The 20,553-nt window shown below is 37.5% G+C and overlaps 1 protein-coding gene across 4 annotated transcripts in view; it reads left to right on the top strand.

Annotated features, from left to right (window-relative positions):
• Window positions 1–20,553, top strand: part of STAM2 (signal transducing adaptor molecule 2) — a 56,050-nt gene that overhangs the window by 15,615 nt on the left and 19,882 nt on the right. For 2 of the 4 annotated variants that reach the window (XM_015432202.4, XM_074009122.1), the window contains exons 2-8: window positions 7,377–7,407; window positions 7,498–7,582; window positions 9,427–9,502; window positions 9,607–9,705; window positions 10,410–10,556; window positions 12,747–12,816; window positions 13,381–13,567. In XM_015432202.4, the coding sequence (XP_015287688.2) occupies window positions 7,545–7,582; window positions 9,427–9,502; window positions 9,607–9,705; window positions 10,410–10,556; window positions 12,747–12,816; window positions 13,381–13,567 (617 nt within the window). In that variant the 5' untranslated portion in view covers window positions 7,377–7,407; window positions 7,498–7,544. The remainder of the gene's footprint in view (window positions 1–7,376; window positions 7,408–7,497; window positions 7,583–9,426; window positions 9,503–9,606; window positions 9,706–10,409; window positions 10,557–12,746; window positions 12,817–13,380; window positions 13,568–20,553) is intronic. The other 2 variants (XM_005573192.5, XM_065525487.2) reach the window with 1 other exon arrangement.

Raw genomic sequence — 20,553 nt, 5'->3', positions numbered from 1 at the left:
TGTGCCCTTTTTGGATTTTCAACTAAATGCATGAAGTGTTCTCTTGCTTTGTTTGTGCAGTGTTAATTAGCCTGCTTGGGCTGCCATAACAATACCATAGGCTAGGTAGCTTACACAGCAGAAATTTATTTTCTCACAGTTCTGGGGCCTGCAAGTCCGAGATCAAAGTGCCAGCAGAGGTGCTGTCTGGTGAGAGTTCGCCCCTTGGATTATATACAGCCCCCTTATTCCTGTGTCCTCATATGGCCTTTCCTGGCTGTGTGTACACAAAGAGAGTGCTAGCTCTCTGGTGTATCTTCTTAAAAGGACACTAATCTTGTTGGATCAGGGTCCCATCCTTTTGGCGTCATTTAACAATAATTACTTCCTTAGAGGCCCCATCTGCAAATACAGCCACACTGGGGATTACAGCTTCAACATAAGAATTTTGGGAAGAACACAAACATTCCATGCATAATAGGGAGGATGACTCCCAGTGCTGCTTGACCTTTCAGCCCCATAGAAGGTAATCTCTGCTAGACCGCATAGAGACTCATCTCGTGTGTTTGTGTAGCCCAGCCCTTGGCCAAGGGCCTCTGGTTAATCACCGTGCTTAGAAACCTGGTCTCCGTCTCTCAGCTGCTCTTCTTGGGCTAGTCCTCCTTTACTTGGGCTAGTCTTCCTTGTGCTGGACAGGAAAGTATTCCAAGGCAGAAAGCTGAGGCCATCGTGAGGCTCACTACATATTTTCCTTCCCTCAAAGATCTGGGACCTGCTCTGCCTGCTATTCATTCCCTGAAAACAATTGCCTCATCGATTTTGGCCTGTTTATAGTTGTTTTTGGTAGGATCGCAAGTCTGGTACCAGATATTCTATCATGTTTGGAAGCAGAAGACTAGTCATGAATTTTTATTTGCAAACATAATAGGAGGAGCTTTAAAGCTTTCTTGCAGGCATTCTTATTTCATGTAAATTTTTTATTACTGATAGAGCCTATTTTATTAAAAGTTTTATGGATAGAGCTAGATTGTTTTTAAAGCTGTACTTTGAACATAATGACTAAGTTGGGCGGAGCCTTTTTGTTCCTTGTAGGTAGGTATTGATGGAATTATTCTTTATTATATTGTTAGAATCTTTCTAAGCTATTTCATGTTGTATTTGAGGCTTTCTACATACAGTAATCGAAGCCTGGTGATGAAATGTTATGACTTACACCCACCAAATGCTGGCAATTTAGCATTTAGGCCCCAGGAGGGCTCTTTCAACTTTCTCCCTCGCTATGCGTTTGACACAGAGTAATGTGATATAGGGCCCCAACATTGGGCAAAGTGACATGCTATAAAAGACTGGTTTCTTAATTATAATATTTAAGATTTCCCAGGGGTTTAAAATACTCCTAAGTGCATTTAAATGTTATTTAGCTCACTTGAAAAACGAAGTCCTTTTTGGCAGGCCATTATGAAGTCTTCAGGTTTTATACTTTTTAAAAAGAGTAATTGTGAGTCTATATTTGTAGAGACTAAACTGTGCTTGATAGAGTATTCAAATCAGGAATTTTCCATTTTCTGTGGAAATTAAATCGAATAAACAATAGTCTAATTAGATATTTTAAAAATTGTTGGGAGGCTTTAGAAGGCATCAGATAGGCTTCATATTTAATGTGTTACATGACCAGAATTGGAAAAATACCATGAAAAGTTGAATTCTAGCTGGACTAGGTAGGTTATTAGATGGTCTAAAATCAGACTCACCTGATTATGTTTGTGTCTTTGTACTCATACACATCCATACTCGTAAAATTTGCTAATTGGTGATGCTGGCTTCTCAGATCAATGAGGAAAGGATAGATTCTTAAATGGTAGAACTGACAACAAATTTGTAAAAATATTTTTCTGTTCCTGCCTCACACCGTGTGTGAGGTTCCAGATATACTAAATGAAGTTCTAGATACCCTAAAGATTTACATGTAAAAGGGGATTAATATACAGAAAAGAATGTGGGTGGATATTTAATCTTCAGGTAATTCAAACAGTATGCTAAATGACACTATAAAAAGAAAAATGGTAGATTCTGTTATAGCAAAAACTACATCATAAACGAATAGGAAAGATTGGCATGAAGCTGTAAAATATATGATTTGCTTTTCAGACTCAGTATGTAAAGTTAGTCACCTGTCTAAGAAGCTCTTGAAGCATTGCCTTCCCCACTTACCCTGCCTCCTTGTTGAGACTCCCAAACATAGAGTTACTTCTCTCAGTAAATAAGAGGAGAACTAGAACTTCATAAGCCCACTAGTGCTGTTACCTTTTGTTGCCGTGTGGTGTTGCTATTGGAGTTTGATCTTATGTAGCCCCTTGAATATTTGTCTGCTCAGCAGTGAAGCTTTGGTTGGTCCAGAACTTTGCACACATCAGCCAAACCATGTCCACAGATGGGCATCAGAGTTAAAGCCCTTTTAGTTTATGTACTCAAAAGCTCTGCTGTTGTTTGCCACTTTACACATTGTACCAGGCTAATGGAGTGTGGAGGAGCAACCAACATCATTCATTCACTCATGAAACAAATATTGATGGAGCACCTACTTCGTGCCCTACATGCTGTTTATGTACTAAGAATAATAATTGTGAACAAAACAAACAAAAATTCATGCTATGATTGTTACATTCATCTGGGGGTGGAATGTGGTGAAAGGTTGTGACAAAGACAGATGCTAAACAAAAAAAAAAAGCTATGAAACATCTTCAGAAAGGACTATGCACAAAATCCTGACCTCCTAATTATTTTGTATTTAGTCTATGTGAGTCACCAATATGAATGATACCAGTAAGTATAACAAAAAAGACAGATTGAGTACCTAATGGATTTACAATCAGTTTACTGATAGCTTCTCTCTAGCTCGTTTTGGAACTTTATGGCCACTCTGTATATAATGGTACATTGTGCAGCTACTAAAAATACTGGTATAGATGTATATTTCTGAATGTGGACAGATGTTTATGAGTAGAAATGCATGTTAAGAAATGATACATTTAAGTATGATCACAATATTAGTGGGGAATATTTTTTCTGTACCCCTATGGTTTTCTTTGTGAGAAGGGAGTTCCATTAGTGTCACCCTGAGCCTGCCCTGTGTTTTGTTTTGTGGAGACAGGGCTCACTCTGTTGTCCACGTTGGAGTGCAGTGGTGCGATCTTGTCTCACTGCAACCTCGACCTCCCAGGCTCAAGCCATCCTCCTACCTCAGCCTCCCAAGTAGCTGGGACTACAGACGTGTGCCATCAGGCCCAGCTAACTTTTTTGTGTTTTTTGTAGAGACAGGGTTTTACCATGTTGCCCATGTTGGTGTTGAACTCCTGGGCTCAAGTGATCTGCCTGTCTTGGCCTCTCAAGTGCTGGGACGATAGGTGTGTGCCACCTCACCTGGCTTGCCCTTGCTTTTTTATTCACTTCATCTCTGGTGTGAGGACACCTGATTGGTAAGTTTGAGAATAACTGGCCTTATGTATGCCCTTCTGTGTAGGACTAGCTAGTCTTTCCACCACCACTGAGTGATTTTTCATTTACTTCTCCATGGAATAAGTTATGCAGAGGTTTACCCCTGCAGGGAGAGACCTTCTCCTCTTTAGTGCTAAGGCATGCCCACTTCTGGGGTTCACTACTAAATTCATTTGGCCAGTATATCTAAAGCTTCTGTTAGTAACAAAAGTGTTATTTTACTGTGTTTTTTTTCTCATCTTGTTCATAACTTAGCCAAGGAAGAAGTTGTCTGTTTTTGGGTGCTGTCTTTGTACACCTTATACTATTTAATTTTGCATTAGCTTTTATTATTTTTGTGTGTGTGTGTGTGTATATGTATGTGTGTGTATATATGTATATATAATGTCTGGAAGGATATACATCATAGTTTTAAAAGAGATTGGAAAAAGGTTTTTCCTTGTCTGTACTTCTGAATTCATGGAATTTATTAGATACGTAATTCAGAAATAGTTAAGCCTTGAAAACAATATAGTCTGCTCTGACTTTCCAAAGCAATAGTCTTTTTTGCGCAAGGGAAGAAGGTGAAAACCTGAGTAGGTATGTTTTACCTGCATAGTTTGGTGCCTGGATCTAGAACTTTCAGTAGACAAAAATATATTACTTTTCTAAAACCTTTGGTTTGTCATTTCATCACATGTCAAAACAGTTGCTTTCCATCCATAAGTAGTAGGCAATTTGCATGGCTTTTTACAGCGAGTTCCAGCATTTAACTGAGGTTAACTGCATTGGTGTGTTTCTCTTTACTTACAAAGTATAGTTGTTTGCTAAGCCAGTTCATTTTTTGGCTTCTTTTGATTATTCCTTGCTGTTTAAAAAAAAAATTACTCTGGTTTCCTACCATCTTTCCTGATGATCACTGTGATATCACCTGTCGTGTGTGTGTGTGTGTGTGTGTGTGTGTGTGTGTGTATGTGTGTATGTTTTGCTAGCTTATTCTATATTTGAAATTATAGAGTATATGTGATAAAGAGGAAAAGACATAAAATGATACAATGTTTCTAAAGTGGTGTTTTTTATATCTCCACCTCTCCATACTAGAAGAAAAAATTGTATTCCTTGATATTGAAATTTTTGTAAAAGTTAGTAAAGTAAAAATGCTCCATAACTCAATCATTATATTCCGATCATGCTTTTTCACAGTTTATGTTTAATTAATTTATTTTATTTCTCACAATGCAGGTTACTTGTCAGTTTTTACTTTGATCATGTAATATTTCAGACCACAAAAAAGATATTGAAAATAAAATATTTTCTGGATACATACTGTACAACTTAATAAACCTTTATAAATACAATGAAGCCCCTGTCTTCTTTTGAACCACCCCCCAAGTTTGATGTTTATCCTTCTCATGCATGTTAATACTTTTATGACCTGTGTATATATCCCTAAAGAATATAGTGTATTTTTTGGATGTTATGAAATTCCAGGTGAAACATTCACATATTGCTGGTGGGAATGTACCATAGTATAGTTCCCTTGGAAAACTGCCCATTCCTAAAAAAATTAAACATAGAGTTATCATATGACACAGCATTTCTACTCCTAGATATATGCTAAAGGAAAATGAAAACATGATGTCTACACAGGGACTTGTACATGAATGTTGATAGCATCAGTGCATTATGTATATTAGCCAAAAAGTGTTTTTTTTTTTGAGATGGAATTTTGCTCTGTCGCCCAGGCTGGAGTGCAGTGGCACGAATTCTGCTCACTGCAAGCTCCACGTCCCAGGTTCAGGCCATTCTCCTGCCTCAGCCTCCTGAGTAGCTGGGTCTACAGGCGCCCACCACCATGCCCGGCTAATTTTTTGTAATTTTAGTAGTGATGGAGTTTCACCGTGTTAGCCAGGATGGTCTCGATCCCCTGACCTCGTGATCTGCCCAGCTCGGCCTCCCGAAGTGCCGTGAGCCACCGCTCCTGGCCCAAAAACGTTTTTGAAAATCCAAATGTTGACTGGCATGGTGGCTCAGACTTGTAATCTCAGCACTTTCGGAGGCTGAGGCAGGCAGATAACTTGAGCCCAGCAGTTTGAGACCAACCTGGGCAACATGACGAAACCCCATCTCCACAAAAAATGCAAAACTTAGTTGGGCGTGATGGTGCACACCTGTGGTCCTAGCTACTCGGGAAGCCGAGGTGGGAGGATCACGTGAGCCCCGGGAGATCAAGGCTGCAGTGAGTCGTGATGACACCACTGCACACCAGCCTGGGCAACAGAGTGAGACCCTGTCTCAGTAAGCCAGCCAACCAGCCAGCCAACCCAGATGTTCATGAACTGGTGAATAGATAAATGTGGTATATCTATACAGTGGAATATTATTTAGCCGTAAGAAGAAATGAAGTACTGATACATGCTACAACGTGGATGATCCTTGCAAACATTATGCCAAATAGCAGAAGCCAGTCAGAAAAGAACATGTATTGTATGGTTCTATTTATATGAAAAATCCAGAATAGGTGAATCTTTGGAGACAGAAAGTAGACAAGTGGTTGCCTGGGGCTGGGAGTATGTAGGGAAAATGAACAGTAATTGCCAGTGGGTATGGATTTCTCTTGGAAGTGATTAAATGTTCTCAAATTAGATACTGGTGTTAGTTGTACAACTCTATGAATATAGTCAAAACATTGAATTGTACATTTTAAATGTGTAAATTGTATTGATACGTGAATTATAGCAATAAAGCTGTCTTAAAAAAACTCATGTAGCTGGGTGCAGTGCCTCACGCCTGTAATCCCAGCACTTTGGGAGGCCAAGGTGGGCGGATCGCAAGGTCAGGAGTTTGAGACCAGCCTGGCCAATATGGTGACACCCCATCTCTACTAAAAATACAAAAATTAGCCGAGCATGATGGCGGGCTGTAGTCCCAGATACTTGGGAGGCTGAGGCAGGAGAATCGCTTGAACCTGGGAGGCAGAGGTTGCAGTCAGCTGAGATTGTGCCACTGCACTCCAGCCAGCCTGGGCAACAGAGTGGAGACTCTGTCTCAACAACAAAAAAAAAAAGCAGAAAAAAGGAAGAAAAACAACTCATGTAAATATTATGAATTCTTCTGCTGTTAGCTTTTTTGACTCAGCATTATAAGCCCAAGCAAATCATGTTTTGAGTTTCATAAATTTTTGTTCATTTAATTTTGTATCCCTCATTTCATATTCCATTGTATGAATTTACTATATTAATCAGTTTTTCTTTTTGCTGTGAAAACAATGCTTCAGGCTGAGTACAGTGGCCTGTAATCCCAACATTTGGGAGGCCAAGGAGGAAGATTCCTCGAGCCCAGGAGTTCAAGACCAACCTGGGCAACATAGTGAGACCCCTTCTCTATTAAAAAAAATTTACAAAACCAATGCTTTATTGGACAGTTTAGTACATATTTACTTGTATGATATACTTTCTAATTTTTTTAAGAGATACGGTCTCTCCCTGTCACCCAGGCTGGAGTGCAGTAGCGTGATAATAGCTCACTGCGGCCTTGAATTCATAGGCAAAGCAATCCTCCCATTTCAGCCTCCCAAGTAGCTAAGATTACAGGCATTTGCCACCATGCCTGGCTAATGTATAACATTTATTTTTTGTAGAGACAGGGTCTCACTATATTGCCCAGGCTGGTCTCAAACTCCTGGCCTCAAACGATCCTCCTGCCTTGGCCTCCCACGCATGGGATTACAGGCATGAGCCACCATGCCCAGTCCTGATGATACATTTTTAAAACTTTCTTCCAAATTAGAATTTTATGGGATTATTGATACTTAGTAATTTGTTTATTTAGAAGGCATTTAATTGCTTTACCTCAAGATACTTAGTTCATTTAATTATACAATTTAAAATTGAAGTTAATAGAAGTACTTTTGTCTTCTGAAGGTCATCTGTAGTATCTTCGGCAAGAGAAAAGGTAGGATTTCTTAAATGTTGGGCCTTTACTGGTATTTTAGTGTTACATGAAATGTGTCCTCATTGTTGTGTATGCTAATATATTTTATAGAAAAAGCCACGAATGAGTACAACACTACAGAAGATTGGAGTCTTATTATGGACATATGTGACAAAGTTGGAAGTACTCCTAATGGGTAAGATGTCCAGTCATGCTCAGTCAATGTCTAGGAACTTGATAACCAGTGTCTCTTTTTGTGATGTAACTTTGAGAGAACAATGAGACTTTATCACAGTTGACCCTTGAACAACACAGATTTAAACTGCGAGGGTCCACTTATACATAGGTTTTCTTCCACCTCTGCCGCCTCTAAGACTGCAGGACCAACCCCTCTTCCTCCAACTCATGATTTCCTTAACAACATTTTTTTTTTCTCTAGCTTACCTTATTGTAAGATACAGTATATTATGTAGATACAAAATATATGTCCATCTACTGTTTATGCTATTGGTGAAGAGCTTCTGGTCAAGAGTAGGCTGTTAGTTGGCTGGTTGCAGTGGCTCACGCCTGTAATCCCAGTACTTTGAGAGGCTGAGGTGAGCAGATCACTTGAGGTCAGGAGTTTGAAACCAGCCTGGCCAATATGGTAAAACCCCGTCTCTACTAAAAATACAAAACTTAGCTGGACATAATGGTGTGCACCTGTAATCCCAGCTACTTGGGAGGCTGAGACAGGAGGATCACTTGAACCCAGGAGGCAGAGGTTGCAATGAACTGAGATGGCACCACTGCACTCCAGCCTGGGCGGCAGAGTGAGACTCTTGTCTCAAAAAAAAGAAAAGACTAGGCTATTAATAGTTAAGCTTTTGGGGAATCAAAAGTTATACACAGATTTTAGGCTGTGTGGGTTGTTGGTGCCCCTAACTTTCATGTACTTAAAGGCTCAGTTGTACTTTTGGGACATAAAAGTTAAAAAAGCCCAGTTGCTGGATTTATGGGATTAACTTCATCCTGAAGGAACAAATGAAAAAGAGTTCAACTGAAAATCTGCTTTAGTCACACACGTGATGAAAGCCTTGACACAATAGGGATACATGATAACAATGTTTAGGTGAGTTATTTAAGGAATTCCTGTAGGAGTTCTATATGTATGGGAACTTTTAAATAATGAAGTAGATAACACAATAGATAATATAACAAAAAAGTCTTTGAGTCATATACATATAAATATAATAGGCTAACAAATGAAAAAAAGTGAATATAAAAAGTGCTTTTGGGGAGATGTGGCAATTAGCTGAACTATATGTTAGAAATTTAGAAGAGTGATGAAAGCATTTGTTTTAACATGAAAACTTTTCATAGTACATTCACATGTTTAAACTTTACATATCATGTTAGATTTTTTTCAAAATAAGATTTTGCTGTCTGAAAGCTAAATCTGTCTTGAAGAAATGGAAAGATCTGGTATACGTCTCTTGTGTTGACAGACTGTGAAGTGGTTTGTCTCTTGATTTTGGAATACACAACATTTGCAACATGCTTTTTTTTAAAAGTTCTATGAGCCTATAAACAAAATATTGTGTACAATCATTTTATAGATTTATTCCTTTAATAACATGAAATTTCCAGGATTTTAGTTTAATTTATTTTTATTTTATACTTACTTTATTTTATTTTGAGTCAGAGTCTCTCTCTGTCATCCAGGCTGGAGTACGGTGGCATGACACAGCTCACTGCAGCCTCCTGGGCTCAAACAATCCGCTTGCCTCAGCCTCCTAAGTAGCTAGGAGTACAGACACACGCCACCATGCCCAGCTAATTTTAAAATTTTTTATAGAGATGAGTTCTTACTTTGTTGTCCAGGCTGGTCTCAAATTCCTGGGCTCAAGTGATCCTCCTGCCTTGGCTTCCCAAAGTGTTGGAATTACAGGCCTGAGCCGTTAAATATAAAAGTATTTGGTTATAGAATAATACCTTAATGTTTGAATTACATTTATCAATAAATACTTAACTGTCTGTCTCTTTTTTTTTTTTTTTTAGAGCGAAAGATTGCCTAAAAGCCATAATGAAAAGGGTAAATCATAAGGTTCCACATGTTGCTCTGCAGGCACTAACCGTGAGTACAAGTCGTGTTATTATTTGACGCAAATTTTAAATGTTTTTAATTACAGTAAGTTAATATTTTAACATTTGTATATTAATTTTTATTTCAATTAATAGCTTCTTGGGGCTTGTGTGGCAAACTGTGGAAAGATATTTCATTTAGAAGTATGTTCCCGTGATTTTGCAACAGAAGTACGTGCTGTGATTAAAAATAAGGTAAATTTTAAAAACAGAAGAAATTTAAGTCATTAAAAAATACATAGATTGTGTGTTGTTATAACTATATGTGGTATTACTAAAGTGTTATAAATGAAGTCATTTTTAGATACATTGAAATGAAATAAACTGTTCTGATATTTGATTTTTTAATTTGTAGCACCAAAAACTCTTCTCCCCAAAGTATATATACTGTAGATAATAGCAAATCCTTTTTGAGGGCCAGTAAGTAGTCATTGCTTTAAGCATTTTACATATACTGTCTTGTTGAATGCTCTTAACTACCCTTGGAGCATTAGATTCTTGGAAATTAGATTCCCTTATCATTCTTATTTTATAAATGCAAAAACTGAGACTTAGAAGTAACTTGTCCAAGGTCATGCAGCTAGTAAGTGGAAGAGCCAAGATTTACATCCAAGTTTCTCTGGTTCCATTCTCCAAAACATGGAGGAAATAATCTCTGAATATAAAAGATTTGTTGTCATTATAATAAGACTTAGGAATTGGTGTTAAAAACAGTCATTTTGTATGAAATAGCATGTAAATAGGCATCTATCAATTACTCAACTAGGCTAGAAATTGCTGGACTTTTGTAGATGTTCATATAATTACAGAGAATTTTGATGGTAGTTCTCCTTGTTAAATAATTTAAGTACTTATTTTAACCATAGATTTGTTCATTTCCCTTTCCTTTTCCTTAAAAGGCACATCCTAAAGTATGTGAAAAACTGAAATCTTTAATGGTGGAGTGGTCAGAAGAATTTCAGAAGGACCCTCAGTTTAGTCTAATATCTGCAACTATTAAATCTATGAAAGAGGAAGGAATTACTTTTCCTCCAGCAGGTTCTCAGGTGAGAGATTCATTCAGACCCATGGTTGACCCTGTAATAGTTTGAAGGTATGTATATTATGTAAAGACTAGGCAAGGTATGTCTAGATTATCATTTTCCACCTCTACTTCCCAAATGACTCTCTAGCATAGTGCCTTCCTTACATTTAGTAGACATACTAGTTTTTGTGTATTTCTTCCACATATCAGAACCTTGAGAAGTTAATCAGACAAAAATAGTATATTTAATGTTTCTCTAAGTCTGCAGTCATGAAAAAGGCATAGGTGTATGACATAGCCCTTATAGTCAAGAAATTTGTAGCAAATTTGAACGATAGCTTTATACATGTGAAAAATAACTAATTTAGATTGTAAGTGACAAACATAGGATGAGGGGAATAGACTGTATGCTGTCTGTCTCAATACTAAAGAGAGAAAGAAGTGACTACCGATTGGAATGGTGAAGAAGGTGAAGAGGTAGAATTTTGAAACTTGAATGTATTACTATTTTGTTAGAAGTGAAGAAGTCACACCAGGAGATAAGTGAAATCAACAAATTCATGGAATTGAGAGGCTCAAGACTTGTTTGTTGAAGAGTGAAAATGCCTAGAGTGAATGCTTTACATATAAGATAGATGGAAATGTAAGACTAGAAATTTATTTGCTGGGAGAGGGGATAGCTTTAGTAGAACCGGGGTGTGGAGGCAGGGATGTTGACTCATGGAGTGGGCTGTTTTTTTGTTTTTTTAGATCTAGGGGAGGAAAATACTATTCCTTGGGTTTTGCTCTCAGTACCTTATTCCCTGCCATTAATATTAGGATATGGGCTAGGGAAAGAGACTATGAGAAGTACTATATTTTTTCTTTTAGATCATAGATTAAGGAGAAAAAAAGATGCTTTTTTTTTTGGAGATGGAGTTTCGCTCTTGTTGTCCAGGCCGGAGTGCAGTGGCGCAACCTCGGCTCACTGCAATCTCTGTCTCCTGGGTTCAAGCAATTTTCCTGCCTCTGCCTCTAGAGTAGCTGGGATTACAGGTGCCTCCTACCACCAGGCCCGGCTAATTTTTTGTATTTTTAGTAGAGATGGGGTTTCACCATGTTGGCCAGGCTGGTCTCGAACTTCTGGCCTCAGGTGATCCACCTGCCTCGACCTCCCAAAGTGCTGGGATTACAGGCATGAGCCACACCAACTGAAAAAAGATTATAACTGACCAGACCTAAGAGTACAAGGTAGAGTTTTGAGACAAAAGTCTTGTAAATAATAAAAAGGAAACATTTTCCTGTTCTGTCCTTTCTGCATATTTTTCTGAAAAATCTATGTAAAAAACTGGTTGATGGATCAGAGTCCTGGATACCTGTCTTACATGCCGCTTATTATATTCAAGCATGACCTTCCTTAGTTCTCTACTTCGCCTGGCAGACCACTGCCATCCAGCCACAGTAACTAGTAAAAGGACTTCACACGTATTCCTAGAACTGCACCTCTTGTCTCTGTCCCCACTCCTCTCTCTTCAGTGATGATCATGACTTCTTGCTGGCACTTCTCGTGTAGCTGTACTCCTGTAGCAGTAGAGCTCCTCTCACTAAGAGACCTTGAGATCAGGAATACAATCAGGAAAGAGTCATATTTTTTTATTCTATTAATATTTAAGTACTTTCTGTATGCCAAGTTCTGTGTTAGATTTATGCAAAATCTAAGCCAGTTTGAGTCCTGTGTGAGTTGATAATGTTTTCTTGAAAAATCTGATGTTTTATTTTAGGATTTGAAAACAAGTACTTAAAATTATTATAAAGAACTTCACTTTTAGACCAGTCATGGTGGCTCATGCCTGTAATCTTAGCACTTTGGGAGGCTGAGACAGGAGAATCACTTGAGGCTAAGAGTTGCAGATCAGCGTGGGAAACATAGTGAGATCCTGTCTCTACAAAAAATAAAAATTAGCCAGATGTGGAGGCATATACTTGTAGTTCCAGCTTCCCAGGAGGCTGAGGTAAGAGGATCACTTGAGCCCAGGAGTTGGAAGTTTCAGTGAGCTATGACTGTGCCATGCACTCCAGCCTGGCTGACAGGGTGAGACTCTGTCTCAGAAAAGAACTTCACTTTTAAATGAAACTCAGTTATATCATTAAAAATTTAGCATCTGCAAGTAATTATAGAGCTTGTGTTTTGTTTGAAGAGATAGTTGTGTTCATTTTACTCATACATTTACAGACTGTCTCAGCTGCCGCCAAGAATGGTACGTCATCGAACAAAAACAAAGAGGATGAAGACATAGCTAAAGGTAAATGATCAAGCACGTGTAATTTAGTGTTGCTTAAAATATCTTTGCCAGAACATTTTTTTAAATAAAAATGATAATAAAACTAGTATACTTTTATTTCTACCTCAGATCTAAAAACTAGTAGCGTCCAAAAAGTAAGGAAAACAAATGACATGCTGTCAAATGAATTTAATTCATTATCTTTTTTCAGTAATATATGTTTGATGTGCTACCTTTGGAGAGATTACATTTCACCTTTTTTTTAATGCCAAAGTTATGAGTCAAGCACAGAAATATGTTCATGGCTTATCCTATATGGAAAGCTACCCATATTATAATGTCACAATCTGTTTGCTATAAAAATAATTGCTGCTGTATATGACAGACCATGATAATAAGGAATGAGCAAAAACTTTATTTTAAAAATGTCACGGTTCCCTGCCCTGCCCCACCCTACCGAAAGATAACTGTAGCTTGTAATTAGACAAATAAAATGCTTGATTTATTCTTACTAAATTTTACATTGCCATCTAATGTTTATCAAAATTAATTCCAGTTGCTTTGCATTTTAATTTTTGAAACTAGCTATTGAATTATCACTGCAAGAACAGAAACAGCAACACACAGAAACAAAATCCTTATATCCATCTGCAGAAATTCAGTTAAATAATAAGGTTGCACGGAAAGTGAGAGCTTTATATGATTTTGAAGCTGTTGAGGACAATGAACTCACCTTTAAACATGGTGAAATAATTATTGTTTTGGATGACAGGTATGTTTTAAATCTTTATGGAAAGTTTTAAAGTGTAATGCCCTTCTTTTAGAATCCAGAGTATTCAGTTCTTTGACTTTTAGTGTATTTAAATAATAATAGAACATTTTCATACCTTATTTTTTTCTAAAATAAAAGGTAGATAATGTGAGCCTCCTCTCATTATATTTGATAATTTATGTTTGTTATATTTGATAATTTATGTATTGGATGAAAGATGTATTAAATATTGCTGATGACCACAAGTGGGAAACATGTAAATACTCAGTTACTTGCATATCTTTACGTTGGCAGTTGTGTGTACCGAAATTACTGGCAGAAAAACTTTAGGAAGAAATATAGCAATATACCCTTGATCAAAGCACCAAAAGCTAAACTTGGCTCCTCCCCATTTCTTAATCTACTACTGTACTCTTAGAATTTTCCTGCCATTTAAAGCTGTCATAAAAAATAGATCAATCTCTGTTGAGCTTAATACTGTTCTGTACTTTTAAAGGAAATTCATGGAACTTAGCAAGAGTGAGAAGTAAGCTTGTTGCCGTGAACAGAGATTGCAGATGTATTTGGTATCCATTATAAATAACTTATTTATAACGCACTAGTCTAATATTTCTAGTATATTTTAAGATAAAGGGTAGATAAGTAATGGTTTTACTTTGCTGTGGTAAATATTTATTGAGAAAATGTTATGTAATCAACTATTTATAATTAATAACAAATGAGGACGCAGTTGTCTTCATAAAACCTAGAATAAAGTAAGGGAGTTAAAATTACAATATAGACAGTTGTATGGAAGGCAGAATGTGGTGAATACCATAAAAGAGGTGCTGTTGGAGCCCAGATAGCAGATTTGGTGCAAGCATCTGGCAAAGAAGGCTTATCCTAGGGTTCCATTTGAGTTGTGTTTCTTGATTGGTTTTGATAGGATAAAAAATTTTGCAAGAAATTGAGGATGGGAAAAGGAAGGTCTCTTAGACAATCAAGATAATACCATCTTCACTTAGAAAATCTTTTTTCCATGAAGAAAAAATTTAAAAAAAAAAAAATCATTTGGAGTGGAACACCATGATCCCTGAAGGAGAATAGATAGAAATGCAGATACTTCTCAACTTATGTTAGCCTACAGTTGGGCAAAATCATGTAACACAAAACCTATTTATTATAACAAAGTATTGAATATCTCATGTGACTTATTGAATACTGTACTGAAAGTTAAAACCAGAATGGTTTATGGGTACCTCAGTGTGTATCACTTTTGCACCATCGTAAGTCATGCCATCATGAGTTTGAGACTGTCTGTAAAGGTAGAGAGATAGTGTGGGCTCTGAACACTGACAGTCTAAAATGTCAGGCTTATAAGTGTCTATTAGTTAGAGTACTTACAAAAGAGCTTATGTTTACTGTTTTGATATTCTTATACAACTATGAAGTTAAAGATATTTATAAAATAAAAACAAAATGGGTGGTTTTATCTAAGATTTTAATTTAGAGCATTACTTTATATAACAAAATTTTCTAAAATAAACTGCTGCTCACCAAACAATTTTCAATTAAGGTTTATCACCACAAAAAAGAACTTTTTAAATTGTAACTGCTAAAATAATTCAACATGAATATGATGGAATATGTAGGTCAATTGCTGTCATTTTGACAATAGTACACCACAATTTTATAGTTGCTGTAAGCATGCTTATGGGTAAAATATTGTCATTCTAGGTGATTGGTAATCGCTGGTAGACAAATGCAAACTTGCGTGCTAAAGTTAAATGACAGTCTTCGGTTAAAAGGAGGTCATCCAGAAAATGACTCTACTCATTGTTTGTATACTTTTGTGGAATGTAAAGCGTAAAATTTTCACACACAAAAGTCCCTTGAAGTCCCTTGAAAACATATCATTCTTGGATCTCCATTTAAGAACCATTGAGCTGGCAGGGCATGGTGGCTCACACCTGTAATCCCAGCATTTTGGGAGGCTGAGGTGGGCCGATCATGAGGTCAGGAGTTCAAGACCACCTTGGCCAATATGGTGAAACCCCATCTCTATTAAAAATACAAAAATTAGCCATGCATGGTAGCGCGCACGCCTGTAGTCCCAGCTACTGGGGAGGCTGAGGCAGGAGAATTGCTGGAACCTGGGAAGCGGAGGTTGCAGTGAGCCGAGATTGTACCACTGCACTCCAGCCTGGATGACAGAGCGAGACTCTGTCTCAAAAACAAACAAAGAAAAACCATTGAGCTGATAGAAAAGGTGCACATTTCTTATTTTTTTATTTGAGACAGAGTCTCGCTCTGTCACCCAGGCTGGAGTGCAGTGGTGCCATTTCAGCTCACTGCAACCCCCGCCTCCTATGTTCAAGTGATTCTCCTGCCTCAGCCTCTCCAGTGGCTGGGATTACAGGCATGCGCCACCATGCCCAGCTAATTTTTGTATTTTTAGTAGAGACAGGGTTTCACCACGTTGGCCAGGCTGGTCTCGAACTCCTGACCTCAGGTGATCTGCCCACCTTGGCCTCCCAAAGTGCTGGGATTACAGGCATGAGCCACTGCGCCGGCCCAAAGGTGCACATTTTTTATTAACAGAGTATATCAAGAAAAGCTTTTCACTTTCTACATTTTAGCTTTATCTTACCACTCCATGTTTCTTTTCTTTTCTTTTTCTTTCTTTTTTTTGAGACAGGGTCTCACTCTGTCGCCCAGGCTGGAGTGCAGTGGCATGATCTCAGTTCACTGCAACCTCCACCTCCCAGGTTCAAGCGATTCTCCCACCTCAGTCTCCTGAGTAGCTGGGAATACAGGCATGCACCACCATGCCCAGCTAATTTTTTGTACTTTTAGGGGTAGAGACAGGGTTTCACCATGTTGGTCAGGCTGGTCTCAAACTCCTGGCCTCAAGTGATCCACCCGCCTCAGCCTCCCAAAGTGCCAGGATTACAGGCGTGAGCCACCATGCCTGGCCCACTCCATGTTTGTTTTCTGTGTACCATTTCAGATAATCAAGTGGAATTCTTGCAGTTCCAAAAATGCCATTTTCTGCTTAGTCCTCTGTAGCATTGTACCTTTGGTTCTGTCTGCCTGGAAAGCCCTGTTGAAGGAGGTAAAAGCATTTAGAAAAGGAGAAGAACTTTACTTTCAAGGACAGGTTGCAAGGGAGTCCAAGCTTTAGAAAAGTTGCCTCCCCATATTAAAAAATAAAACAGGTATTTTAAGGAATAAGACCCCCACAAGATTAGCAAATTTTTCCAGGTGTACTATTTATATGTTCATGGTAGAAATGGCAGTTTTCTCATGTGATTCTTATATCCAGAGAGGACATTACTACCTTCAGTCATTGTCATTGCAAAAGTTAGCAGGTGAGTACTTTTTGTTAAGAAATCAGTAGTTAAAAGGAAACGCTCAAGTTTTCATGTACTTTGAGACCTAAAACTAAGTATGGTAACATTTTTTGTTTTATCTCAGAGTACAGAGGTTTTTGTTTCTTTGTGCCTTGTTTTCTTGCTTATCAATAATGGCAGGAGGACAAAATGTCATTTTTATTTCCACAGCCTTAATTTTCTTTTCCTCCTGGCAAGTGCCTACTTAACCTTTAAAACCCGTGTCAGATTTTATACCCTCTGGGAAGCCTTTCAACCTTTCTCTGCTTTTTAGTTCCCAGTGGAGTTAGGAGTTCCCTTCTTTGAGCTATAGCTCTCTGAACATATATAACAGCATTTCTCATACTGGATTTTAAACAGAGTCATTTCTCAATACCTTAGAGGGTTGGTTCCAGGACCCCTGTTGATACCAAAATCCACAGATGCAATTCTTTGATATAAAATGGCATCATATTTGCATATAACTTACACATATCTTCCTATATATTTTAAATTATCTCTAGATAACTTATAGTACCGGATACAATGTAAATGCTATGCAAATCACTATATTGTATTTTTAAATACAACATATTGTATTTAAAAAAATTTTTTTTTGTTCTATTGTCATTTTTGTTTATCTTTCATGAATACTTTTCATTTGGGGTTTGTTGAGTCCATGGATGTAGCACTCGCCAGATACGGAGGGCAAACTGCACTTCTTTACATATGTCTCTCTACTAAATCAGTTGATTCTGAAGAGGCTCATCACTTCCTTGGGCGGGAGAAAGGGGAAAGGAGATAACCAATTCTGATGGTAAAGCAAGATAACATGTTTTTAGTCAGTTCTGTAGGAAAGGTTGTAAAACACTGCTAGATTTTTTTTTTTCTTGTTTTTATAGATAGGGTGTGACTGGGTTGCCCAGGCTGGAGTGCAGTGGTTATTCACAGACGTGGGCATAGCATACTACAGTCTGGACTCCTGGACTCAAGCAGGCCTCGTCCCTCCGCCTCCTGGATAACTGGGACTACAGCTTTGTGCTAGATTTTAAACTTCTTGAGGGCACAAATGGTGTCCTAATTATCTTTGTAACTTCAGTGCTTAGCCTGAAGGTACTATTTTCTCCATGGTAGGTTTTCATAAATGTTAGCTGAATAATGTTTGTTGAAGGTGAGGTTTATGTTCTTTAGACTTGTATCATTTTTTTGTTTTTCACTCAGTTGTGATTTTTTTTTTTAATATAAAAAGCTCTAAATATAAATGCTACATTAAAGTTTTCTTTAATTGTTAAATGATTTGTGTAAAATTAGAGTGCCACTTTCTTTAATTTGGGAATTTAAACTTGAACAACGTTTTTTTGCCATCAGCATTCCATAGAATCAACTTGTAGTCAGTGAAGAGAGTATAGAGCTGGATTAGGACTGGAAAGGAGTTGTTAATTTGGTTGCTTTGCCTACTTTTATGCTTCATCAGAGTTTGTAGTAGTGGCTGGGAGGAAAATAGTATCCTATATTGGTAGGACCACTGAGGAAGGGTATACATATAGTTGTTGATAGGTTCATATAAAATGCATGCATCCATTTCACAGGTTTGGGTTCTCTCGTTTTATATAAAAATTTCTCAAGTTCAGCTTTCCTTTTCAAAATGAAAAGTTAACTTAAAAATATGTTGTAAGAGAAAGAAACTTTTTCCTATCTTACATAGATATTTGCAGATATGATATCTTAGAACTGTCAGTACATCAATACATCAGTTATTTTCTGGCTTTAAGAACTTGGATGATATATAACTCTTTCATCTCTTTCTAGTGCTCATAAATGAAATGATGTTTCATAATCATAGACATTAATTCATCCATAAGACTCATACTTAAGAATGTCTGTTCAGTAAGTCAGATTTTTGGAAAAGAATAGATAAAATTATCATTATTTCCAGATACTGTGATTTTCCATATAGAAAGTTCAGGAGTCCAATGGACATACTATTTCAAGTGGTAGGAGTTCATCAGGGTTGTTGGATACAAGCTCAACATACAAAATTCAGTAGTATGCTTTAATCACAACTTTTTAGAAAATATAATAGAAAAAAAGGCATTCTCAGTAGTAACAAAAATTATATAAATGATCTAGAAATGAATAAGCCTAACAAAGATACATAAGGTCTTTATGGATTAAATTATAAAATTATTTGAAAGCTATAAAAGGATACAAATATATATTTACACATTATGTTTTATATAAATGTAAATGGAGAAAGATACCATGTTCATAGGGAAGAAACCTTAATATTACAAAGATTTCCTTTTTCTTTTTTCTTTTTTTTTTTTTTTTTTTTTTTTTTTTTTTTGAGACGGAGTCTCGCTCTGTCACCCAGGCTGGAGTGCAGTGGCACAATCTCGGCTCACTGCAAGCTCCGCCTCCCGGGTTCACGCCATTCTCCGGCCTCAGCCTCCCGAGTAGCTGGGACTACAGGCGCCCGCCACTGCGCCCGGCTAATTTTTTTCTATTTTTAGTAGAGACGGGGTTTCACCATGGTCTCGATCTCCTGACCTTGTGATCCGCCCGCCTCGGCCTTCCAAAGTGCTGGGATTACAGGCGTGAGCCACCGCGCCCGGCCCCCTTTTTCTTATATTATTGCATAATTTTGGTGCATTTCCAGTTCAAATCCCAACAGGACTTTTTCCCCAGAGAACTTGAAAAGTAATTTAATGTAATTGTGGAAATTTGAAGGTGTGTAATAAGTGAGAAAGAGTAATATAGAAAGGGTATTTTCCCTGGCAGGTATTAAGGTACATTAACAGGATGCGTAAATAGATATGTGGACTATTGCAGCAGAATGGAATCTAGAAATAGGCTCATGAACAGATTACTGTTTGAAAGGTAGGGTATTATAAATTAGTAGAAAACATGATGGACTATTTAATAAATTTTGCTGTGATGAATGGCTCTTTTTATAGTACAGATAAAATTTTGATTAGTTTCACATAGTACATTGAAATTTCATTCCAAATGAACTAAAGACCTAAACATATGAGAGGGAAAAAAAATAGCAAAAACAAACTAAAACTACAGTTAAGTCTATAGGAGAATAGATTTAGGAGTTTAAGGGTAGAAAAAGGTAAAAGTATAAGCCATGAAAGAAAAGATTGCCAAATTTGATTGCATAGGGGAAAAAAGCCACTGTACAGTTAAGCCATAAACATATACTAAAAAGACAGTGATAGCCTGGAAGAAGGTATCTGCATAATTCAGACAAACAACTGCTGTCCAAAATATATAAAGAACTTCTACAGATCCATGAAAAAAGACAAATGACCCAGTAGAATATGAAAAGTGGGCAAAAATATGAACAGGCAATTTTCAGAAAAGGCAATCTGAATAGCTAGCAAGCACAAGTAGATGCTTGGGAAATGCACGTGCATACAGTGAAATACGATTTCTCTCCTGTCTAATTATCAAGTGTTAGTTGGGAAAATTATCACATATAAGGGAAGATGACATTGTTACATGCAACCGGGGGAAGGAGGAAGGTGAATTTTCACAGCCATTCTAGGGAACATTTGGCAGTATCTAGTAAAATGAAATGCTTATGGCTGGGTGTGGTGGCTCACCTGTAATCCTAGCACTTTGGGAGGC

This window comes from Macaca fascicularis, chromosome 12 (assembly GCF_037993035.2).
Source record: "Macaca fascicularis isolate 582-1 chromosome 12, T2T-MFA8v1.1".
NCBI classification, from domain to species: domain Eukaryota; kingdom Metazoa; phylum Chordata; class Mammalia; order Primates; family Cercopithecidae; genus Macaca; species Macaca fascicularis.
The sequence above is the reverse complement of the archived record's forward strand: the minus strand, read 5'-3'. Positions and strand labels throughout refer to the sequence as shown.